Here is a 25,864-nt window from a genome sequence, read left to right as displayed (position 1 = left end):
CAAACCAAAAAACCAAAACAAAAAAACAAGGTATTTGATCAACCCATATCTTTATTTTTACTCATTTAAGCCATTAAGTACTGATCAATTAAGCCAAGCCATTTTGGTTCAATTCAAATGATACATAACAAGAGTTTTCACATTCTGACACTATCTCAACATCAAATTTTCAAAATACAACCTCAAATAAGGAGCTATTTCTAATTATAAACTTTTCATAAGCAAATTTTAAGCTCACTAGCTTAACAGGTGCAAATTAAAAAGAAAAACTCATCCTACACAGATTTTTAATGTCAAGAATAAGACAACAATTAATTGTGCCCATAATCCAATATGAAATGTTTCTACAGCAGCTCTGTTCAATAGAGCGCTCTGAAATGTCATCAGACACAAGAGCCACCAGCTACATGCTGGTTCTTGAGACATGAAATTTAGCTAATATGACTAAAACGCTGAATTTGCTTGACCTAAAATCCAATCTTATGTGGCTAATGACAATTCTATCTAGATCAAGAGTATCTTCCACTTATCATGATTATCAGCTGACCTGCCAAATGGAGCAACTTGATTGTGGTTTTTGAGGCAGTATTTTATACAACTCAGGATATCATCAAATTTCTTATCCGACTACCTCCACCTTCCAAGTGCTGAGATTTATAGACATGTCATCATGCCCAGCTCTGCAACGTTTATAAAATGGCAATCATGTAAGTAGAGTCTAATTTGACCATGATAAAAACAATCATTTCTGAGCTAGGTGTGTTTGTAACACCTAGAGTTACAGTTACTCAGGACCACCAAAGCCCAGGATTGTAAAACCGGCCTGGGCAACACAGAAAACCCTAGTCAAAAAATAAAGCAAACCACACACATACTTTCTTCCCACCTGTGGTGTCAAAGGACTACTTACTACAAACCCAGTTCAGAGGCTAACTACACAGAAGCGGAGGACAAACAGAGTCCTACAGTCTGCTGGCATGATGACTTAAGTGAGTATAAACACGAACCATGTGATGGGGTGAGATGTCAACATCTTCTCTAACGACATCACTGCTGTTAACTTGGATAGCTATCTGAGTCTAATACAGGGGAATGTCTGAGAAGTACTGTCTAGGGATGCGGTGTCTTCCCATGACTCACCTTGCTGACTTTGGCAGGTGTGGGCTGAGGAGCTGGCTGAGCAGGAGCTGGAGCTGACTGGGCTGAAGGCTGAGAAGGATGTGGAGGTGGTGGCTGCGGCTGGGGCTGGAGGCCATGGGTGGGGATCTGATGGACCTGGCCAGGGGTTGTCACGTTTACCATGTCATTAGTCTGCACCTCAATCTTGTAGCCAGGGGGCAAGAAGGTATTGAAGCCCATGATCAGGTCAGGGTGGCCTTTGAACAACTGGGACACACGGCTAATCACACCTGGAGTGTCAATACTGACAAAAACAATTACAAAGAAAGAGAAGCGATAAAAGGCAAGCTCGACAGAAAACCTAGAGGAAAACTAACTTCTATATTTTCTCTAAACAGGAAAACATAATAACCAAGGCCAACGAACTTAAATTCCAAAGCCACTTAGCTTTAGAGTTATAGATTTGATCAAAATTTTAAATAAAATATACATTCATGCACACAATTCTATCAAACAGATGTACAGAGAGTACAACTCTGTAATTCCCAAGCTGGGCCCAATCTTTAATATACCAGTATGAACTGTAATGGGCTTTATGTCTAGACTGTTCAGGTGAGTTACTCTCACACAGTCATGCCAGAATAGCAGGGTATCTTACAACAATTAATAAATAAATAAAAATCAATTTACCGCTGTTACTTCCCTGACTAAAATAAGCACCAAGAAAGATTTTAAAATTTTCTAGTACACAGGACAGCCAGAACGATTTCACAGAGAAGCCTGTTTCGAAAAACCAAAAACCAAACAAACAAAAAGCCTAAAAACTCTGCAATTTCCATCATGAAATCAAAATACAGTGATGCACAGCTGTACATGCCACTTGAGAGGCTGAGGCAATAGGGCTGCCCAAAGTTCAAGACCACCCTCAACTACTTATAGCAAGACCCTAATCTCAAAAGCATTCCCCCGAAGAAAATAATCATCTATAAATGGGGGGATGATGGTGGAATATATATATATATATATATATATATATATATATATATATATATATATATATCAACATGCTGGGCTGGAGAGATGGCTCAGAGGTTAAGAATACTGACTGCTCTTCCTGAGGTCCTGAGTTCAATTCCCAGCAACCACATGGTAGCTCACAACCATCTGTAATGAGATCTGGTGCCCTCTTCTGGTGAGTAGGCATATAAGCAGACAGAGCACTGTATACATAATAAATAAAAATCTTTAAAAAAAAAAATCAACATGCCAAGCACAAACTTAAATGTAGTCACACAAATTTTTTACCTCTGAGATTTAAATTCCTTCATGATATCAAGGAAATCATTGTAGACTTGTGGCTGACTACCAAACTGCAGCTTCACCTGGTCAAGATAGGACAGGGCATCCTCCACCTGAGGCAGGGATACATTTCAAATATATAAGAAGTCAAAACTTTTTAACAACAGATCATCCATACTCAAATCAAGACAGTAAGTGAAATATATATGAAGTACCAGAAATTAGTATGAACACTTAAAATATGATCGAAATTTAAAACAAAAAAAAAAATCACCTCAAATTCTGTATCCTTGCCATGGATAATTCTATAGGGAATGATCAGTGACTAATAATTATATTACCATAGTATTCATGTAGCCATTTTGTAAGTACGTGCTAAGATACAACGCAGCACAACCAACACAGGTGGTGAAGATTCAATAACAAGTTAAAATTGTAACTGCACAGAAACTGCTCTTATCTAGTATAACTCCTAACACAGTGGGTGTAAAACAACGACTGAAAGCCACAACAGCACATGGAAACAGCATCACTTTCTCTGTCAAAGCGAGGGAAATCAAAGAGGTGATTTATAAGCTGAAACCTAAAGACAAGGACACATTAGCAAACAAGTACATGAGGCCCTGTGAAGAATGTCAGAAGCAGCAGCAAGGGAATAATCTCATGTAGTCTATCTGCAAAACTAAAACCAGTCAGTCTGCTAAAAGTTAAGCATGGCTAGGAAAAATAAAGATGAAAAAGCAACAGGATCCAGATCATGAAGAACTCATTAATCTTGCAAAAATCAACTTAGATGTTATCTTCTTCTTCATTTTCATGTAATCCAGTTGACATGACCACAATATAGATTAAAACAAGGTATGAATGGGGCTTTTGAAGATGGCACAACAGAAAAAAATGTTCTCTGTGTAAGCATGAGGACCCAGGATTGAATCCTCAGAACACATAAAATTGGATCCCCAGAATACACACACACACACACACACATATATTTGGGCGGGGCACATTAGCATATGTCTGTAAACCCAGTAGAGGGGTTACAGGTAGTACTTGAGCACAGGTAGAGTTGAGGGCTTGCTGGCTGGTCAGCTACTCTGGCAGAAATGAGCTTCTGGCTCAGAGACCCTGCCTCACAAAATAAGATGGAAAGGAATACAGAAGACACCCAAAATCAATCTCAGGCCTACACAAACATGAATAGGTGTTTACCCTGCCCAACACACACACATACACAGACACATACACTTCACATACACAAACAACTAGGAAGAAAAGGAAGGAGGGAAAGGAAGGAAGGGAAGCTCTGAGGCTAATTGTAACTGATGTGAGAATGGCTTGAATTGCAGTGTGGATTTGAGGAGTAACCGAACAAAGAGACAACGGAAAGTGAGCATCCAAAAGTGACCTACCACAGACAGGAGTCTGAAGGGCTAGAAAGAGATGACTACATCTTAGGATAATGTTAGAATTACTGAGATAATATTTTAAATTAAATAAAATTTCAGGTTTTAGGGAAGTTTAGGAAATAATATCTGATTAGGTAAAAGCTACAATTTTTGATGTACCATGAAACAGAATGTTTACGTTCAAATAAATCATTAAGTGGTATTATAGAATGAATATCCTCTAAAACTCACGTGTCTAATCTTTGTAGTTTTCATTACATATTACTGGGAATTCAATCTATGGGCTCCTGTATGATAGGCAAGGGATCTACCACTAACCTACAACCCTAGTTCATACCCTTTTTTGGGGGGGCGGGGGGTTCACACTAAGAATCGTAAGCATTCTGTTACATACCTTATATTCCTCCCTAGCACCAAATTAAAAAAAAAAAAAAAATCAGGATTTTTTTCCTGCTGCTGTGCTAGTTGAAGCCAGAAATTTGAACATACTAAGCAAGAGCTCTACCACTGAGTTACACCTCCAGAGTCCAGGACAAAAGCTAACTGAACACTTCTTTTTCTGACAATATTCATTTGTGTGTCCATGCATGTGCACGAGGTCCATCAATCGTTTTGAGTCAGGGTCTCTCACCATCGTGAAACTCTCCAAGTAGGTTTGGCTGCCTGCTACTGAGCCTAAAAGCTTTGCCTAGTCTGCCTTCCCAGGAATCACAAGCACACACAACACCACACCCAGCTCTTTAAGGTGGACTCTGTGGATCCCACTCACCTTTTCAGGTGGGCTATACCATCAGCTCACTTCCTGAGGAATTAAATGGGTCTTTAGAAGACAGACACCATGAATGAGGACAGTGACTTGGCAGAACCAGGAGACTTGATGTTGATGATTTGGGCCTGAACTTTTTGTCATATGAAGACAATATTTTGTTGTAATTTTTAAAAAAAAATAAAATCAAGGTTTTGTTGTGTAACCATGGCTGGCCTAGAACTTGCGGTATAGTGGTTAGCTTTGAACTCACAGATATAAACCTGCTTCTGCCTTCAAGTGCTGAGACTAAAAGCATCACAAAAAAGTCCTGCTTTAAAACAACCTCTCTCTGTCTTTGTGTTTCTGTCTTTCTCCCTGTGGTCATATGAATAAGAATGACCCCCCAATAGGCTCATATTTGACAATTTGGGAAACATTAGGAGGTGTGGCCTTGTTGGAGTAGGTGTGTCACCAGGGGTGAACTCAAGTTTCAACAACCCAGGGAAGGCCCTGTCTGTCACCTCCCCTATGTACACCTGTAAATCAGATGGGCACTCTCAGCTACTTCTCCAGCACCACTCCTGCCTGCTGCCATTCTCACTGCCAGGATGATCACTGACTAACCCTCTGAAATTTTAAGCAAGCCCCCAATTAAATGCCTTTTCTCTATAAATTGCCTTGACCACGGTGTCTCCTCACAGCAATAGAACAGTAACTAAGTAAGACACATACATATAAAAAAAAATGGCAGGCAAGGGCTGGGACTACAGCTCATTGATTGGTAGAGGGCTTGCCTGAACATGTGTGAGGTGGTAGGGTTATGTTTACTACTGCCAGGAAAAAAAAAGGCAAGAAATGAGCCAGGTGGTGGTGGTCCACACCTTTAATCCCAGCACTTGGAAGGCAGAGGCAAGCAGATCTCTGTGAGTTAAAGGACAGCCAGGGCTACAAAGAGAAACTGTCTCAAGAAAGCAAAATACATTTTTAAAAATTAATTAATTTTAAAAAAGGGAAAGTAATGTGAAAATGAGTAGTTGAATTATACAGAGACACACAAAAAAAGAAAAATTCCCTTCTCCTTAAAAAGAATATTCAAGGGTTGTTGAGATGGTTCAGAAGGTTAAGGTACCTGTTACCAAGTCTGATAACTTAAGTTCAATTCTTGGGACCCACATGGTATAGAAAGAGAACCAACTCCCAAAAGTTGTTCACTGACCTCCAAAGAGGTACAAGGTGCTACTTTGTGCACACACAGAGAGATGTAATTTTGAAGAATTTTAAGTTTAAAAAAAAACAAAAACACAGGGCTGAGGAACTGGTCCACAGCAGCACCCATACCTGGGAAGTGGATGTGACTAGCAGACAAGTCAGAGGAACCCTCAAGCAGCTTCTGGGTCAGCCCAAGTTAAGACCCTGCCTTAAACCACAATTCCCGAAAGTCAACAAGTTATTATATTTAGAAATTCTAACAATCAAGATCTTTTAACAAAAAAAAAAAAAAAAAAAAACCTTCCAAGTTAACCCAAAACTTGGTATATACCAACGCTCTACCTTGCTAGTTTTCTTAAGAAAAAAATAAAAACAACAAAACATATTCCATATGCTTGTATGCACAACTCCCTACAAGCCCAGCACTGATGTACACCTGTAATTCCAACAGTCAGAGGACTGACAAGAGAATCTCTCTTTTTTTTTTTTTTTTCTTTTGGTTTTTCAAGACAGGGTTTCTCTGCAGCTTTTTTTGGAGCCTGTCCTGGAACTAGCTCTTGTAGACCAGGCTGGCCTCGAACTCACAGAGATCCGCCTGCCTCTGCCTCCCGAGTGCTGGGATTAAAGGCGTGCGCCACCACCGCCCGGCTTGACAAGAGAATCTCAACCTGGAGCACAATCTCAGCTACATAGTGAGACTGTATCTCAAAATTCTCTCCTCTACTAAAAGGGTTCTAGAAGTGTTTTTTATTAGTTTAAGGACCAATGTATCAAGTTTTTTGACTATTAAGGCATTATCAACAGAACACACTATAAATCACATCAAACCAAGTCTTTAAATTTTTGTTCCCGGAACTCAATAAAATGTTAAGTTCACAGTTGTACCTCATTCTGCAACACAGTCATCACTCTACACAAAATGCTGCGGTGAAATATTCCTTTAACTATGAAAAGATGTGCTGCATTTGTTTAATCATGTAAAGATGTGTTGTTCTCTTACCTTGCCTGCCCTGCCTAAAGCACCTGATTGGTCTAATAAAAAGCTGAGTGGACAAGAGCTAGGCAGTAGAGGGATAATAGATGGGGCTGGAGGGCAGAGAAAATAAGTAGGAAGAATAGAATTTAGGCTCGAGAGAGGAAAGAGAGAATGAGAGAGGGAGGAAGAGGAGAGAGAGAGAGAGAGAGAGAGAGAGAGAGAGAGAGAGAGAGAGAGAGAGAGAGAGAGAGAGAGAGCGAGCGCTAGCTGTCTGGGGCCAGACAGTCACCAGGTAGCTGCCAAACAGAGACAGATATGTAGGAAGCAGGGAAGTAGAACAAACAGAATGTAAGAAAGATAAAAAGCCTTGAGGCAAAATGCAGATGAAGAGAACCATGGTAAACATAAGTTATAAGAGCTAGTGGAATGTGGGGCTGGAGAGTGGACTCAGGTTAAGAGCACTAGCTGTTCTTCCAGTGGTCCTAAGTTCAGTTCCTGACAACTACATGGTGGCTCATAATCATCTACTGCCCTCCTCTGGTGGGCAAGGATACAAGCAGAGAGAATACTATACACATAATAAATATCTTAAAAAATAAAAAAATAAAAGAGCTAGGGTAACAAACCTAAACTAAGTCCAAGCATTCATAACTAATAATAAATCTCCAAGTCATGATTTGGGAGCAGGTTGGTAGCCAAAAAGAAAGTCTGCTACAGAATGTGAAAATGTTTGTAAAAACAAATTTTCCAAAATGGCACAAATAACTTATGCTCTTCAAACTATTCCTCAGTAAACTCTGAAATTACTTAAAACAAGATAGATACCAGATTTCATACAATTCCTCTATATTGTTAAAGACTGGTATTCATTATGTTATTTACCTAGTATTTAGTGTCCTTAGGCCGATATTAAATACCGTAGATCAGAAACCAACAAGGCAGGTACCAGGGAAAACTCAATTAGTATAGATAGGTCTCATGTCCAAGCTCTCTAGTGGATGCCTGAAACTTAGTATAGTCTGAACCCTACCCTACTGGTTTTTTTTCCTCTACATACGTATTTAAGGTAAGATCTGACTTATAAATTAGTAAAGACAACTTACCTCCCATTTTACCAGCCTCGGCACAGCTTTTCCTCCCTCCCCATTTCCACTTTAAAGGACACCCTCTATGGCTTCTCTTCAGGACATCCCAATCACGAGTATCACTATTCTTGTACTGGGGGGGAGGGACTATGATCTGGTTTTCTAAGTCTCACAGGCAGGACACATACTGAGTTTGCTGGGTAAAGGATGATTTATATCCCACTTGGGATGGGGATTGAGTGAGATTTCATCAAAATATTAATCATGATGGCACTGTATTTAAAGTTTATATATTGCTTATTCTGGAATTTTTTTTCCCAATTTTCAACAAGTTAACTGTAACTGAAATAGCAGAAAGCAAGCTGTCAGGTAAGAGGAAGGACTGCATTAGGGAAAACAAAGAACAGACATTTTTGACACACAGATGCACTTCGGGGCATACTGTTCCTCCCACATGCAAGCCCCTACATAGAACTAAGCTATTATAACCAAATGAAGATAAAACAACTCTCACCACTTCAGTTTTAATTTACATTGTTTTGTATGTGGTTTCAAACTGATTTACCTAAGTGTAAATCAGAAAAAGTGAAAACTAAGCAATTGCTACACACACACACACACACACACACACACACACACACACACACTCAAACAAAATGGGACAAAAAGGTTAGCCGGGAACACAAGCTTCAACCAGTCCTCCCAGATGCCTCAAGTACTCCACAGCACCACTATGCATTTAGCAGGACATATAAAAACACTGACACTTCAGTCACAACTATTGTCGCCAAACTGCATTATAAAATGTGCCTCAAAAGCAGCATGTTTTACAAAGCACAGATTTAAGGATGCCCACAAATTCAGATGTTCAGCGCATAGGAATATTATTAAGTTTGAGCTGTATTATATACTGTGGTGCTAATTTGTTATTCCCAAATTGGTCTGCTCCCAGGTATGTGTGTACTCAATAAAAGTATTATAATACTAAGAAGTCTTGAGTCTAAAAGAAAGCACCTCAAACCCAGACTTCATTTTCAAAGACAATGATCCTTCAATTCTGTTTGAGTATCATGCATTTATACAGTCAACATTTTCTGAGTGTATGTTTTTCTGGATTAGGCACATACACAGGAAAATATACAAAAAGGAAATACACATAGGTTTCAAAAGCAAAACTTCTTGTAATTCAAACCCCACTCTCTTAGGTTAAGGCATTATTTCCTGCTGAAGACACAGTGATCCAAGTAAAGAAACAGAATACCACCTTTAGCCTCTGAAACTGCTGCTGTCCCTGCACTGGTGCAACTGGTGGCGCTGGGTGGGCATGGCTCTGGACCACCTGGCCTCCGTGAGGCTGGACAGCCGTGGGGTGATGGTGACTGCTATGAACTGCTGCTATGGCGGGCCCATGACTGCCAGAACTCTGGGGCACAGCTGAGACCTGGAGTGAGGAAAGCACAGACAAATTCAGGCTTGGGCATTCTTCCTCAAACACATCTGAGAAATAACACAAATCTACATAGCATGCCTATGTATTTCTTCATGCACAAAGATACTAAGAAAACGAAATGTACCAGAAAAAAAAAAAGAAGGAATAACTGATGTTATAGCTCCCCTATATTTAATGTTTTACAGATGTTAAAAATAATTCAATTTCAGCAGTTTCAGCAAGGTATGGGGCACATACCCAGAACTAATCCCAGAACTAGGGAGGAGGAGGCAGGCAGATACCTCTGAGTTCCAGAACAGTCGTCAACACACACACACACACACACAAACACACACACACACACACACACACACACACACACACGTATATATAGTGAGTATATGTGTGTGTGTGTGTATAAGTACATACAGTGAGAACCTGTCACAAATAGTAATAATAGTAATAAATTCCCTGAGCACTTCTCCTATTTCAAAACTATTAAAGCCGAAAGTAGGAGCACATGCCAATAATGCCAGCACTTAAAAAGCTAAAGAAGGTGGCGCTGCTCTAAGTTTGAGGTCTACTGAATCGATATAGAAAATTTCAGGTCAACCTAAGCTACGGAGGGAGATCCTGCCTCTAAAACGAAGAATAAGTAAATAATGGGGGGAGGGACAGTTTTAATGTCAGTAGATCTGACTGTTTCATCTCCAAATGAGGAGATTGAGCAATGTAAAATCTACCTTCTCTATGCAGTATAAACTGTACACCCCAACTTAGTAAACAACAAGGCTTTTCACAAATTCTGACAAATTTATAAAAATCACTCTGAGCGGACGAGAGAGAAAAAAAACTGTGTGTAAAATTACAGATATAAAATTTATTAAGAAAATGGATAAGAAAATATGCAAGGGGCTGGAGATGCAGCTCAGCTGAAAGAGTATGTGCCCAGTGCTCCTGAAGCCTCGGGCTCCACCTCCAGCACTCAGACTTGATGTGCTGGTGCTTGCCTGCAATCTCAACACAGCAAATTCAAGGACAGTCTGGGTTGGAAGAGACCTTACCTCAAAGAAGAAAAAAAAGGGGGGGGGGGGGGGGAAGAAAAAAAAAAAATTAAATGAATTCTACAAATTTTAATACATACATGTTTCATAAGGGGTCTCAATCTGAGCTTTTCTATTTCAAATTATGTGTTTTACAGGGTTTCATAAAACTTAATCATATGGCCAGGCAGTGGTGGCACATGCCTTACTTCCAGCACTTGAGAGGCAGAGGCAGGAGGATCTGAGAGTTTGAGGTCAGCCTGTTCTACAGAGCTAATTCCAGGACAGCCAGGACTGTTACACAGAGAAACCTTGTCTCAAAACCCCCACCCAAAAGACAAAAAAAAAAAAAAAAAAAAAAAAACAACAACAAAAAACTTAATTATATGGGCTGAAGATCTGAGCTCAGCAGCACAGTGCTTGCCCAGCAAGCAAGGGCTGTGGACCAGGTCCCCAGAACTTCAAGGTAACAAGATAGCACCATTAATTATCCTTTGCTAATATCTGAGACAGCTGCGTTTACTACAAGCACACACCACTGAGGATATATACAACTGTGTCTACTATAAATATAATATTTATATTTATAGATAAATTAATATAATATTTAGATAAATTAATATAAGAATAACCCCACAAGCAAAAGCCCTTTTCTTCTAGTCCTAAGTTAATAATTATCTGTAACTTACTGCTCGATCAGCCTCCCGTGAAAGCATTACACTGCTTCATAGGAGACTCCTAAGAAACTGACACTCAGGTGCTTACTGGCACACATGAGGGTCTGAGTTCAATCTCTATCACTGAAGAATTAAAATAAAAAAAACAAGTGAGGTGTGGTAGTATATGCCTTTAATCCAAACACTTGGAGGCAGAGACAGACAGCCTGGTCTATACCAAGACTTCCAGGTCAGTCACAGCTACACAGTGAGACCCTGCCTAAAGATGAAAGAGAGAGAGAGAGAGAGAGAGGGAGGGGGGGGGGGGGGGGGGGGGAGGAGAAAGGGTAGTAACAAAGAAAGAAGGGTTAGTGGTTACTGATATGCACAAGACCCTGGAATTAACCTCAACTAACACAAAGAAGCAAGGCAAGGTGGCACAAGCCTATAACCCAACAACTGGGAAACTAAAGTAGGAGGACAGAAGTCCAAGGCTAGCCTGGGCTCCATAATGAGAACAAATTTCACACAAAAAAAAATAAAATAAAAGAGAGGGGGGCCTTAAGGAGGTGGAAGAAAGATTAAGGGTCAACAGCAACATGCAGAGAACTTCAGAGGTCATTACATGACTTTTGTTATTATTGTTTTAAGCTTATCTGGCGGTTTTCACACTACCATATGCATATATTTAAAACATCTCCATATATATTTCACGTGAAGTTTTTCGTGGGTAGTTCTATGCTCTATAAAAACCACTCTCAATGGATGAAACCACCACTCTCACCCTTATTCCTACTCCCTCCCCTGGCTCTAGCTTACCTGGTAGTTGGGTGCCACTGAGTATTGAATTCCTGTAGCTGACTGCATGGTCTCAGACACTGCTTCATACACAGGAGGGGCGGGGGCAAGTACCCGGTGCTGGTGAGGAAAAGCCTCTGTGCTTCCAGGAATCCTTCGCTGCTGGGCTGCATACACCGGTGACTCCTGGTCATCCAAACGTCGCTTCATTCTGCACTCATGCTCAGGAATGCACTACAAAACCTGTAAAATGCAAAAAGTAACACGAAACTAAAATCTCCCTCTAGTATGACGCAGTTCCCCAAGTTTAATGTAAGCCTGACTTTCAGAACTGATCTACTCATCTTAGAAATGATCACCAAATAGTTTACACACACCTCACAGCGAGCAAGTTAGGACTAGGAGAGATGTGGTTCAGAGAGTTTTAATCAATCTGGTAACACTAAGTTGAAAATAATCCTACAATTCAAAACTGCAAATAATTTAAAAATCTCCTTTTCTAGTCATTCTCCTGTGGTGGTTTCATTGACAGTGGTTCCCTAGGTCATATATCTGAATGTCTGGTTCCTAATTGATGGACTGTTTAGGAAGAACTAGGAGATGTGACCTTGTTGGAGAAGGTATGTCACTGGGGGTTTCAAAAGCCCACACCATTCCCAGTCATTCCTCCCCCTTCCCTCCCTCCCTCCCTCCCTCCCTCCGTCCCTCCCTCCCCTTCCTAGTTGTGCCTCAACAAATAAGCTCTCAGCTACTGCTCCAACCCCATGCCTGCCCAGCTGCTCCTGGCCATGATAACCCTGACCTGTAAGAAAGACCCCAATTAAAACGCTTTTCCTCTAAACTGTCCTGCTGATGGTGTTTCTTCACATCAGTAGAACAGTAGCTAAAAGTAGCTCCCAAAACACTATTATAGCTAATACTAGTTATATACTCATATGCTGCAAATACAACTCTCAAAATTTAGTACGGGCACAGAGTATGCATGCTATGAAGGTGAAAGGGGGGACTAGTATTAGATGGGTTTCGTTTCATAAATATCAATTGCTACAACTAAAGCTATCATAGAGTGATAATATGCCAGAAAAATGAGGGCAAAGATTACCTCAAAAAAATAATGTACAGTCAAGTGGTGGAGCCACACACCTTTAATCCCAGCACTCAGGAGACAGAGGCAGGCAGATCTCTGTGACTTCAAGGCTAATCTCGTCTTTTGAGCAAGTTCCAGGACAGCCAGTGCTACATAGAAAAACTGTCTCCAAAAAAAAAAAAGGTACATTTGAAAAACTTCTTGCTTTCAAGTAATTTTTAGCACCTCAAACTAAAAAACTTAAGATAGAATAGATGACTCCCAAGTTTCCTTCTGGCCCTTTCTCACATTCTTTAAGTACAAGAAGTTTCTTCAGCTTAACAATACCTTTGGAGGGAGTGGCATTCTCATCAAAGGGTACACAAAGTCTAAATGCACTTTGTCCAGGAATCTACTTTTTTCCTGAACATTTCTGACATCAGTATCCTTAACACAAACATAATATACTACAGTTAAGATGGATACTTAGAAGCCAGCAAGATGGCTCAGTAAGTAAAGGTACTTGCTGCCAAGACTGACGGTCTAAATTCAATTCCTGAACCATAATGGAAAAGAAAAGGCAATTTCAAGTCTCCTCTGACTCTCTCTCTCCCTCTCCCCCCCCCCCCCGCACGCACGCCCTGGCACACATACATACATGCACACAGAAGAAACACTATGCAAATGAAAGAGCGGCTGGAGAGAAATGCTCCAGGGGCTGAGTGCTTACTGCTCAATCATGAGGACCAAAGTTCCCATCCCAACACCCATACCTTAGGTCACAGCTCGCTGTAACTCCTACTAAACGGGATCCAGCCTCTGCAGAAACTTCACTTATGTATACAAGGACACAGTCCCCCTTCTCCCACCTCTACAACACACACACACACATACACAATTAAAAATAAAACAAATTAACAGGCAGGCAGACATTCTGTCTACTTGGGCTAGGGAGAAAGCTCAATCAGTAATGTGCTTGCTATGCAAACATTAGGCTCTAAAGTGCAATCTCCAGAATTCATAAAACAAACAAAACTGGAACAGGAGAGATGGTTTACTGGTTAAGAGCACTGGTCCTTTCAGGTTTGAGTTCTAGCACCCACACATCAGCTTACGACGATAATTCAGCAACTCAGGTTCCAGGGGATCTAACACCCTCTTAGGGCCCCAATGGCACCAAGCATGCAAGTAGTGCAGACAAGCATGCAAGTAAAAACTACCATACACACAACTTCTAATGTATAAAAACTTAAAGACATCAACCCTATTTCAAGAAGATAAAAATTATAGTTATAGACAGGCTTGGTATTGGGGGACAGCCTGCAGGAGAATTGCAGTTTCGAAGTTCAAGGGCAGCCTTAGACAACTTAGACTGTTTTTCAGAGCTAACTTTTTTAAAGGGCTGGGCAGGAGGCATCTGTTAACCCTGATGCAGAAGTGAGCCAGAGAAAGAATCTCCAGAGCTTGTTGGCCAGCTAGTCTGGCCAAGTTGGAGTTCTCCAGGTTGAAGAATATACCTTGCATGCATGTGTGCACATGCATACATACACATATATATAAACACACACACACACAGGAAAGGAAAACTCAGTAATGGCTAAGATTCAGTACATTATTCCCCATATCTAAATACTCTTAATAAATACAATAATTAATCTTTTCAAAAACTTCAAGCAACAGATATACTCTGGTCTATAACTTTAGATCCAAGAATTATCCCCAAGTTTGTATGTGATATAGTACATCCGACTTAGTTAACTAGAGTTGAACAGACAGACAGCTCTGAGGGGTAACCATTTAAATGCCTTAACTGATTGTTTACCTACTAAAAACTAACTTATTTAATTCAACATTAAAAAATTATACACATTAAAGGATTATAAGCATGTTTATGCATACTATTTGAGAGCTAGAAGTAACTAAGGAAGTGTTAAGAACACTGATTGTTCATGCAGAAGACCTAGGTTCAGTTTCCAGCACCCACATAGTGGCTGACATGCTATTTGACAACCAAAGTGTCACAGGACACTAAACCTCCACTTATTTTGGGAAGAGAAACGAGATTAAAAAAATAAATAAATGGATGAACTACAAATTCCGTAAGAATTGCTGGCTGCTACTTCTAGCCACAAATGAAACCAGAGTTTGGCTTAGCTTTTATTGGATTAAAACTTAGATGTTAATTTTCTGAGATTAATCTCTACCAAAATGCCAATATTTTATAAATGATAAACCAAATGTGTATGAAGAACATAGCAAATGAATATGAAAAATAGAATATTTATTAGGCACTAGACTCTAGACAAACTCTCTTGAACTTTTGTAGCTTTGGCCCTGGCCCTGTGGGGTTTCTGTTTGTTTTTTTGTGATGCTCAAATGCTAAGTGAATTTTTCACTGGTTAAGTATTAAAGGATCTTAATTTATTGTGAGATCATGTTTTAACATTTGTTTTACTATATTTTTTAATATTTAAAAATTTTCGAGTATATGGGTGTTTTACCTGCACACATGTCAGTGCATAACATGCATACAAATAAGAATCAAGCTAGGAGGTGGTAGTGCACATCTTTAATCCCAGCAGTCAGGAGGCAGAGGCAGAGGCAGAGGCAGATGGATCTCTGGGTTTAAGACCAGACTAGTCTACAGAGCAAGTTTCAGGACAGCCAGGGCTATACAGAGAAACCCTGTCTCAAACAAACAAAGAGAAAGTAAAAGTAACTGTAATTTGTGGTGGATCAAACCCAGGGCCTTTTGTAGGCAAAGCAACTACCACTAAGTTGCTTGCCCTGTCAGAAACTACTTTTATGACATAATTAACCACATTTATTTTCAGAACTTTTCTTCCTGGACCATTTATATAAAACTGAAGAGATGTTATCCAGAGCCTGCATTTTCTCTTAATTATGCTATTTTGTCAATTTCCTATCTCCCCAATGAATCACTTCCCTTTAAGTAACACACCCACTCCTTCACTCCTCATCAAGACAGCTGACAATACTTCCCAAGCAATTCTCGCCCTCTATTCTCTACACCGCTTTCAAAATGTCCCTCAAATAGGAATCTGATCTACCACTAGTTTCCCAATACTATAAATACAACCCATGGGACTGCAAAGATGGCTTGACAGTTAAGAGCACTGGCTACTCTTTCAGAGATCCAGGATTTGACTCCCGACATCCACATGGCAGCTCACAACCTGTCACTCTACTCCAAGGGGTCTAATACCCTCTTCTGTCCTCGGTAGGCACCACACACTCATTCACAAGATGCACAAACACACACTCAGGAAAACACCCTACACATAAAACAATTCCTAGAATTCCTTAGTTTAGTATACTAGCATCATTGAAGTCAGAATGCCTATAGCCCACTCAGGAGGCAGAGGCATCACTACAAGGACCAGATCAGCAAGGCTTTCATAAAAAGTTCAAGACCAGCTAGAGTTTTACATGACTCTGCTTCAGAAAACAGCACCAAAAACAAAACACATATACTCAAAACCACAACCAAACAAAAACCCCTTGAGTCAAGTACATCTGGAGGGAGGGAATCTTACTTTACCTTCCAGAACCCATTCCTTCATCTAGTCTACCAATTCTGGGGCAGTGGGAAATACCAATGTTGGGGTCAACTTAATTTAATGCAAATAGTCTACCATTAAGCTACAATCCCAGTCACCCCATTTTTGTTTTTTAAACAAGTTAACTCAGGCTGGTCTTGAACTCACTGTTACTTAGGAAGACCAACTCTTGGGGAGCTGGGATTACAGGCTTGACCCACAAGGCTCAGCTATCACTAATTTTGTAGACACTCCTCACACTATAGAAAATTTGTTCTAAGATATGAACCACTCTACCCATGGATACTAAAACCCACTGGCATCAAGTCTTCTATGCAAACTGATGTAATATTTGCATATAATCTATGTATCTTCCAGCATATTATCCCCTATACTTTAATCTCTAGAAAATTTGTCATACTCTGCAAATACTTGTTAAACAAGCTGTATTTTCAAGAGAACAAGTAGAAAAAGTCTGTATGTGATGAGTAAAGATGTACTATTTTTTCCCAAATATTTCTGATCTAAGGTTGGTTGAATCCATCAATGTGGAACTTGTAGAAATAAGGGCTGAATGTTCTAACCGCAGAAGAAAAATGACAGTAATAGTTAATATGCATGGGATAACAAACATTAACTCTTCCAGCAATATTGCTAAGTACTGCCGTTCTCTATTTCACTTCTTACTTTTTGCTTTTGAGGCAAGATGTTGATGTGTAACGGCAGTCTAGATCCTGCCTCATAATCCTCCTACCTGTGCCTCCAGAGCACCAGGATTACAGACATCCACACTGAACTTTGTTCTAGTCTCAATTTTATAAATATAGAAAACTTGAACACAAAGATTAGGAAGACCACAGATGACTCTTTGCCCCCCAAAAGCTTCAGAACTAGCTGGGAAGCCTAATTAATCAATGACATATGAAATAAAATGCTATCTACTTTAAAATAAAAACTAAAAGAAAATAATTGCTGGTCCTTTGGATAAGAATGTATGTTAATACTGTAGGAGGTACTTCCCCTTATTGTTCATTACAGTGAGTGTCTGAACTGAGTGCTTGCACAAGTGCATCAAGGCTCAAGTACCAACGTCAGAGGACAACTTTTGGGAGTCAGCTCTCACTTTCCACCTGGCTGAAACAGGCTTTTTCTTGTTTTCTGTCTTGAAGTGTACTCTAGGCTAGCTAGTTCAGGAGATTCCAGAGGATTACACTGGCTTCACCTCCCAGCTACAGGAGTTCTGGGACTGCAAGCGCACACTACCACATCCTCCCTTTCACTTGCATTCCAGACTGAACTCAGGTTGTCAGGCCTGTGTTCGAAAGGGTTGTCAGGCCTGTGTTCGAAAGAGGTTTTACTGCTGGGTCATCTCACTGGCTTGGAAACTATTAAAAGTTTAGTCTAAACCGGGCAGTGGTAGTGCACACCTTTGATCCCAGAGCTCAGGAGGCAGAGGCAGGTGGATCTCTGTGCACACTACTTAACCTATCCGGTCTCTGCCCTACACATTTGCCAAGTCTAACTATTGCAGGAGAGCATGAAAAGCATTAGCTAACTAAGCTCCATCCATATTGTGAGAAAATGAACAGTCATTATGAAAATCAGTGTTCATCCTCAATTGAAGACATGCTAAGTGAAAATGGGCCACAAAATATGAACACCATGATCTCATGCATGTGTACATACACACACCACACACTCAACACATATATTCTATTCTATGTAAATTTTACATCAAAAGGAAAAATGCTGGCTGGCATGATAGCTTGGTGGGTAGGACATTTGCTGCCAAACCTAACAGTTTGAGCTTGATCCCTAGAATCCACATGCTAGAAGAACAGACTGACAACTTCAAGTTGTCCAATTTCCACAAAAGTGCTGAGGGATATTCACACTATGGAACATACTAAATAAGCAAACAGTCAAGTGAAAAACCACTATACACAAATACTGTTTATCAAGTACTTTTTATAAGTGTACTACAATATGACTGAGAAATACATCAAGAAATTAGACTTCAGGGGCTGGAGAAATGACTTGGTTAAAAGTACATACTGCTCTTGCAGAGGACCTGAGTTCAATTCCCATCAGTCATGTTAAGCAGCTCACAAGCAGCTGTAACTTCAGTTCTAGGGAATCCAACTTCTTCTGGCCTCCCTGAGCTCCTACATGTTCACATGTCCACACACACACACACACACACACACACACACACACACACACAATTAGAAATAAATCTAAAAGATGAGAGAGAGAGAGAGTTCAGCAAGTAAGAGCACTTGCTCCTAAAGGGAGGACTTCACATAAGAGAACTGAATTTCACGACGATGCTATCCTCCATCACCAGGATTACTGTTAAGATACCTAAGGACACTCAACAGCTCAGAGAAGGCATATGGTTTTCTTGTGTCTCTCCTGTAGAGTCTCCTTTTCCTACATATCCAAGTGCCATGTCCCTCCTCTGCACCTCCTACAACATGTTGTAGTTGATTCTTAATGCATTTAACATTCAATGATGTGTGGTAAAAGCATGTATCTACTTGTCTTTCCTGACAAGAATGTTAAGTTCTTAGTGACAAAGATTGTTCCTCACCAGCCCAGAGCAATTTAAGCAGGTGGTCAATTAAATGGGTGGTGTTTCAATTCACTCTCAGAATTCAAGGCCCAATCCTTCTGCGCCTCCCCCCACCCCGTTTTTCAAGTCAGTGTTTCCAAGTAGCTATGGAGCCTGTCCTGGAACTTGCCCTGTAGACCAGGTTGGTCTCAAACTCAGAGATCCACCTGCCCTGCGTCTCAAGTGCTGTGATTAAAGATGTGTGCCACCACTACCCGGCTCCAATTCTTTTATTAAAGATGTGTTTATTTTAGCCAGGCAGTGGTGGTCTACACCTTTCATACATGCAAATCTTTGGAGGCCAGTCTGGTCTATACAGAGTGAGTTCCAGGACAGCCAGGGTTACATATCTCGAAAAACGAACAAAACAAAAAAGATGTATTTATTTTGCCTGTATGTCTACCTGTGTACCACTTTTGTGCCTAGTACCCACTAGACCAGAAGAGGGCATCAGATTACCTGGATCTGGAATTACAGATGGCTGTGAGAGCCATGGTGCTAAGAATTCAACCCTAAGTCATCTGGAAGAGCAGTCAGTGCTCTTAACCACTGAACCATCTCTGCAGCCACCCCACCCCCATCCCGAACCTTTTTTCAAAGCAAAAACTGATAGCTCCTCAAAATAAATAACACAATTAGCACAATCCCACCTCTAGATATTGATCCAAGAACTAAAGAACTTGAGAATTATTCATAAAAACACAAGGCAGAGTAGGAAAGACAGCTCAATGGGTAAACACACTAACAGCTCTTCCAGAGGACCCAGGTTCAGTTCCCAGCACCTACACGGAGGTTCACAACAGTCTGTAACTCTAGTCCCAAAGAATCAGATGCCCTCTTCTAGTCTTTTTGGGCACCAAAAATGCACATACATACTTATAGGCAAAAAATACAGAGAAAATGAAAATAGACAAACGAATCTATAAGGCAGAAAAAAAAAACAAGTTAACTGTGGTATGTACATACACAATAGTACTGACCCTTAAACAGGAGGAAAATTCTGACATATACTACATCATCAGTGAACAGAGAGGAAAAACTAAGTAAAAGAAGCCAATCACAAAAGATAAAAGCGAGTGTGTTATGCAGTGGCACAGGACTTTAACTCCAGCGCTCAAGAGGAAGAAGCAGGTAAGCTCTGTGAGTTCCAGGACAGCCAGTGATATGTGAGACCATGTCTCAAATAGAAAATAAAAATTAAGGGGTAGGGACTAGAGAGTGAGTTCAGCAGTTCGGAGCACTTGCTATTCCTTCAGAGGACCAGAGTTTGATTCCTAGAAACAGTATCAAGTAGTTCATAACCATCTTAGCCACAGCTCCATGGGATCCCATGTCTCTGGTCTCCAAAGGTGTCTGCATTCACATGTATACTTAAAACAATTAACACTTCTGTTAAAGAAGACTTACTGCTTTATATGTATATAAAGTGCCTACAGTGGAAGACGAGTATGTTCTGAAGGTAGACGGTGGTAAATGCTGCACAAGGATATGAGTGGGGTGTGCGCATGTATGTGATGCCTACTTACAGTTTTCTTCTACCACACTGAGTCTTAGGGATCAAACTCAAGGTTATCAGGCGTGGCAACAATTGTTTTTACCTGCTAAGCCAACTTACAGGCCATATTTCTTACTGGCCTCAAGCTCACTATATAGTTGAAAACTGACCTTCAACTTACCTCCCAAGTACTAGGATTGCAGGTTTGTCCCCATACTTGGTCTCATGAGGTTGTGGAGGCTGAAACCAGTGATTCAGAAACACAAAGCAAGCACTCTATAAACTGAGCTCATATTCCCCTTACAAAACTCATTTTTTTAAGTACACACATTTGTTATGATTAAAGCACACACACATATATGCACAAACACTTTACACACTACTCTCTCAGTAAACCAGAGGCAACTTTACATGGTTGAGGTACTGGAGGCAGACTCCCTGGATTCAGAGCCTGTCTTGACCACCTATGTGGTCTAAGCCACTCTGTGCTATTCTCTCCTCAGTCACTTAGTCTGAGTTTGTGAGGCAGGATCTTATGTAGCCCAGGCTGATTTAAATCCCCTAAGTAGCAAAGGACTGCCTTGAATATCTGACCTCCTGCCTCCATCTCCCAAGTGTTGGGATTACAGGTACTGTAATCTCTCCTGGCTCTTTCTTCCCTTTAAAAAAAATTACTATTGTATATATGTATGATTTTGAAGTGTGCACTCATGCAAAGGTCAAAGGACATCTTTGAGCCACTGGTTTTCTCTGCCCACCTTTATGTGGGTTCCAGGGAATCACACTCAGGCCTTCAAGCCCTAGTTACAAGGGCTATACCTACTGCGCCATACTGCTGCCCCTATTTATTTTTTAATGTGTGCATGTAGGAGCCAAGTCAACCTCAGCTGTAAGCCCTATAAGCCCATCTTATTTTTCAAACAAGTTCCTTTCTGATTTGGGGTTGACCCACATAGGTCAATCCCAAGAGCCTCCCTATCATCTATTGCTCCCCCAGTGTTTGGAGTTCAAGCCCAGGCTACCAAGCATTTAGATTTCTAAGGCCAGTTTTCCAAGTATGCTCCAGGAATAGGACAAGTCCTTTGCTTGCACGGCATCTTTACTGACAGACATTTCCCTGGCCCCATGCCTTGTTTTCTTTGAAATATTTATTATTGTTGGGAAGGTAACAAAGATGTGATGGTCAGAGGACAACTTTCAGGAATCAGTCTCTCCTTCTAAAGTGGGATCCTGAAATCTAGTTCAGTCTTAAGAGTTTGCACAGCAAGTGTCTTTACCCACTGAAGCCACCTCATCAGACATCTTCACTTTTAAAACATGTATTTCAAGTCAAAGATGTAATCAGCTGAGGTGATGTAAGAAAAAAAAATCACTTTGAATTCTAGGCAGCCTGGGCTACAGAGTGCATAGTCCATTTCACCACTCCACAATCCAAAGCTGACATAAAACTTAAATTACATGTGTGCATACCACTCACACAGATTATCTATGCGTGCGTGCGTAGACACACACACACACACACACACACACCCTTAAACAAATGTAGTGCCTCGGGCAGAGTCAGTTCAGTAAATGTAAACCCGTTTTACCAGAGGGAAGAAGCTATTGTTTAAAATGTACTGTCATTTTTTAAGAACATACAAAAGATATAATTTAACATACTTTCAGCTGGGGAAGTCATCTGAAACTGGAAAGCACTATGCTAGATTACTAAAGGCCATGAACACAACCTCTGAATTTTAAGTAAAATTCCTAGACTAAAGCTGCCCTGGATAGCTTTTCAGTATATTGGCTGCTCTGTCAAGAGGGCTTTGTTTTTGCCAGAGATCTTGTTAAATTAACAAGCCCATCTTGATTCTTAAAAAAGAAAAAAAATGGTACTATTTAATTTTTAGATATTTTTCTATTTATAATTACGTGTATGGAGATGGAGAATCTATGCACCTGTATTCAGGTGCCCATGGAGGCCCTGGAGCTCCAGTTACAGGTTGACATGGTGCTGAAAATGGAACTCAGGTCTCTGCAAGGGTAATACACATTCTTACAGCTTAGCCACCTGTCCGTGCTCCCAAATGCTAATAATTCTAAGCTATTTTAACTGTGAACAAAACTAAAGCATATAATACTGATGTATGGAAAAGCACAAAAAAATCCTAACTAGGTTTTTTCTTGAAATTTTTTTAATTTTATTTTTTAAATTTTTATGTGCATTGGTGTTTTGCCCGCATTTCTCTGTGAGGGTGTTGGATCCTCTGCAACTAGAGTTACAGTTATGAACTGCCATGTGGGTACTGGGAAATGAACCCAGGTCCACTGGAAGAGCAACAATGCTCTTAAACACTGGGCGGTCTCTCCAGCACCTCCTACTTGAATTTTAAAGCCTAGGATTTGTGACTCCAGCATACTATATACTGTATGTACATTCTATAAGACTATATCTTATGTCGGGTGTGTGGCACACGCCTTTAATCCCAGCACTTGAGATGCAGAAGCTGGCTGAGTTCCGAGAGTTCTATATCAGCCTGGTCTACAGTTCCAGGACAGCCAGGGCGAGGCAGAGAAACCCTGTCTCAAAGAACCAAAAAAAAAAAAAAAAAAAAAAAAGTCATCAGTAGTTCCCAGACTGAACTTCAAATGGTAGAATTAACTATGGGTTGGTCAAACTTTTGTCTTTAAAAGCGAAGTATCGTCCACTACCTTTTTAAGTTTATACATCTGTAAAACACCCGAGCTCTTATTTTTTGGCCTCCACATCAATTCTATTGCTATTGCTAATTCTTTAGCTGAAAGTGAACACTTAGCCTCTTTAAGTATTGCACAGTGCATGGTTTTCAGCCTCTACTGAGCAAAGGACAAATCTAGAACTTAACTTCAATATGACTAAATACAGACACTGGGTTGCAGAGATGGCTCGATACAGAGGACCTGAGTTGGGCTACCAGACCCTTCCCAGGTGGCTCACAACCACCTGTCAACTCCAGCTACAGGGGATCTGACACCCTTTTCTGACCCTTGCGGGTGGGCGCACACACCCATACACACAAACCACATACTATAAATCATTTTTAAAATGCAGTTTAAACATACTCATTCAGACACCAGTACCTAAATAAGGATTCAATGTTTACTTTTCATGAAAAGTTATTTTTCTAAGCTCTAACATCCCATCTAATTTATATATATATGGTTACCTATGCACTAAATCCATAATGGCCAAAGTAACTTTGCAGCACAGGTTGGTAGGCTATGCTACACAGGTTCCATAGAGGAGTCCAACCAACTTTGTATCTAAAACGAGCAACATTAAGCTTTATGGACTAACCATTACATAAAATCAAAGAATACTAAATTCTAATTTACCTTTGGGGTGCTATGATTATGTAACAAAACCTTCTTTGGTGAGAGTATCAGTCAAGAAATCTGCGTTTTTTACTTTAAAAAAAAATCTTCAAAGCCAGGTAGGGATACAGAGTGAAACCCCTAACTTAAAAACAAAACAAAACAAAAAAAGGAAGGAAGAAAGGAATGCCTGGCAATGGCACACACCTTTAATCCCAGCACTGGGGAGGCAGAGACCAGTGGGTATCTCCAGCCTGGTCTACAGAGCGAGTGCCGGGACTGGCTCTAAAACGACACAGAGAAACCCTGTCTCGAATACGCCCCCTCTTACAAAAAAGAAGGAAAAGAAAAAGAATCCGGCCTGAGATACATAGTCTAGTGGTGGAGCAATGATTATGCGCCTCTGATAAATTCCAACATGCACAATCATTTTTTTAAAATCACCTTTGTTAAAAATCAGTTATGAGACTAAAATGTAAATTCAATCCTTTCTATAAAAATAAAATCTCAGATTTGTGAGCAGCTCGAAGGACAAAACTGAGTCTCAAGTCCTAAGGCACCAAAACTGGTCGCAAATTTTAGCTATCAACCCCTCTGATGCGAAGCTCCGCCCATAAAGCCACACACAGTCGCTGAACAGCAAGAGAACTCCAGGAAAGGTTGGCGCCCTCCACGTTTCCAGCCCCTGACGGCTCTGACCCTCCCCCACCAGTCACTGCCGCGGAAGCATGGATGGGCACAGGACCAACCGCACCCCACCGCGTGCACTGAGAGGACGCTGAGCATCTCCTCCCAATAATTACAACTAAGAGGAGCAGCTGAGCACGCTTCTACTCTCGTAGCTGTTACGGCACCAACCACGATGTTAGGAGCAAAGTAGAGAAGACTACAGCTCAGGGTCCCTATGCCCACGGCAGAATAGACTAAAGAGCCACAGCATAAAGTCCGAACACCTCCACCGCTCCCCGTCGGCGAGAGCCCCTCCCACCCACAGGGACGCAGGGCGGGGCACACAAGGAGCCCCAAGTCCCGGCCAGACGCAACAGCGGGCTTTCCCCGGCGCCGCTTCACTGCCAAGGAGGCAGAAACCCCGGCGGGGGCGGGGCGGGGGGCGTGGCATCGCAGCCCCGAACGCGCCTTCCGGCCAACCGGATCCCACGAAGGCGGGGGAACACGGGCTTCACGCCCCCTCGCCGCCGCGCCCTGAAAGCCGCACGCGGGAGACCCCCCCCTTCCCGTCCCGCACACCCGCGGGCCCGAAGCGATGCAGCCCAAGGCCCCACCCACGCGGCGGGGAGGAGAGGCGGAGCCGCAGCCCCGGGTATTTAGCGCGAGTGCGTCCCGCCCCTTTCTCCACCACCGCACGCGCGCCGGCCCCGCCTCTGATCGGCGGGACGAGGGCCCGCCCCTCCGTGCGCACCGGGACTACGCTCTCCTCCCCCCTCCCGCACGGAGTGCGGCCCCGCTCCGCCCCCCATAGCCACGCACGGGAAGCCGAGGTCAGCCCCCCCGAAAAACACACGCCCTCCAGTCCCAGGTTACCCGCCACCCAGCTGCCAGGCAAACCGCGACGCGGCGTGCTCTTACCGCAAAAGCTCCAGCCACTCAGCCTGCGCGTCGCTCCCGGCGTGAGCCTCGCACCCAGCACGGAGGCCCCGGAACGGCGCGGGCACAGGCCCGCAAGAGCGGACTGGCAACCTCCTATGCGCTCACGAAGCGGTCACAGGCCTGGGTGCCCAGACTGGGAAGAAGGGAGGGAGGGAGGGAAACTCTAAGGGGGGGAAGGGGAGGGGGGAAGATGGAGAAACCGTCTCTGCCGCCTCTACCGCCGCGGCCGCTTCTCTGTTACCCGGGAAATCCCGCCCACTCTCCCAGCCCGCCCCGCCGAGGGAAGGCTTAACCTCGCTCCGCTACGGGATATACTAGCCATCCGTCAAAGGTTGGGCCAATCACCGCGCCGTACAGACCTATTCCCGCCTCCTTTCCTCGCTGGGAGGGAGGGCGAGCCGCTCACCTTCTCCA

The 25,864-nt window shown here is 41.9% G+C and overlaps 1 protein-coding gene across 1 annotated transcript in view; it reads right to left on the bottom strand.

Moving 5' to 3' along the window:
* Positions 1-25,612, bottom strand: part of Sin3a (SIN3 transcription regulator family member A) — a 61,796-nt gene extending 36,184 nt beyond the window's left edge. The window contains 5 exon segments of the mRNA XM_038323909.2: positions 1,141-1,423; positions 2,425-2,531; positions 9,107-9,283; positions 11,790-12,011; positions 25,430-25,612. Of these exon segments, the coding sequence (XP_038179837.1) occupies positions 1,141-1,423; positions 2,425-2,531; positions 9,107-9,283; positions 11,790-11,978 (756 nt within the window). The 5' untranslated portion in view covers positions 11,979-12,011; positions 25,430-25,612.
* Between the last annotated feature and the right edge of the window lie 252 nt (positions 25,613-25,864).

Source organism: Arvicola amphibius, chromosome 3 (assembly GCF_903992535.2).
Source record: "Arvicola amphibius chromosome 3, mArvAmp1.2, whole genome shotgun sequence".
Lineage (NCBI taxonomy): Eukaryota > Metazoa > Chordata > Mammalia > Rodentia > Cricetidae > Arvicola > Arvicola amphibius.
This window is presented reverse-complemented; position numbering and strand designations above follow the sequence as displayed.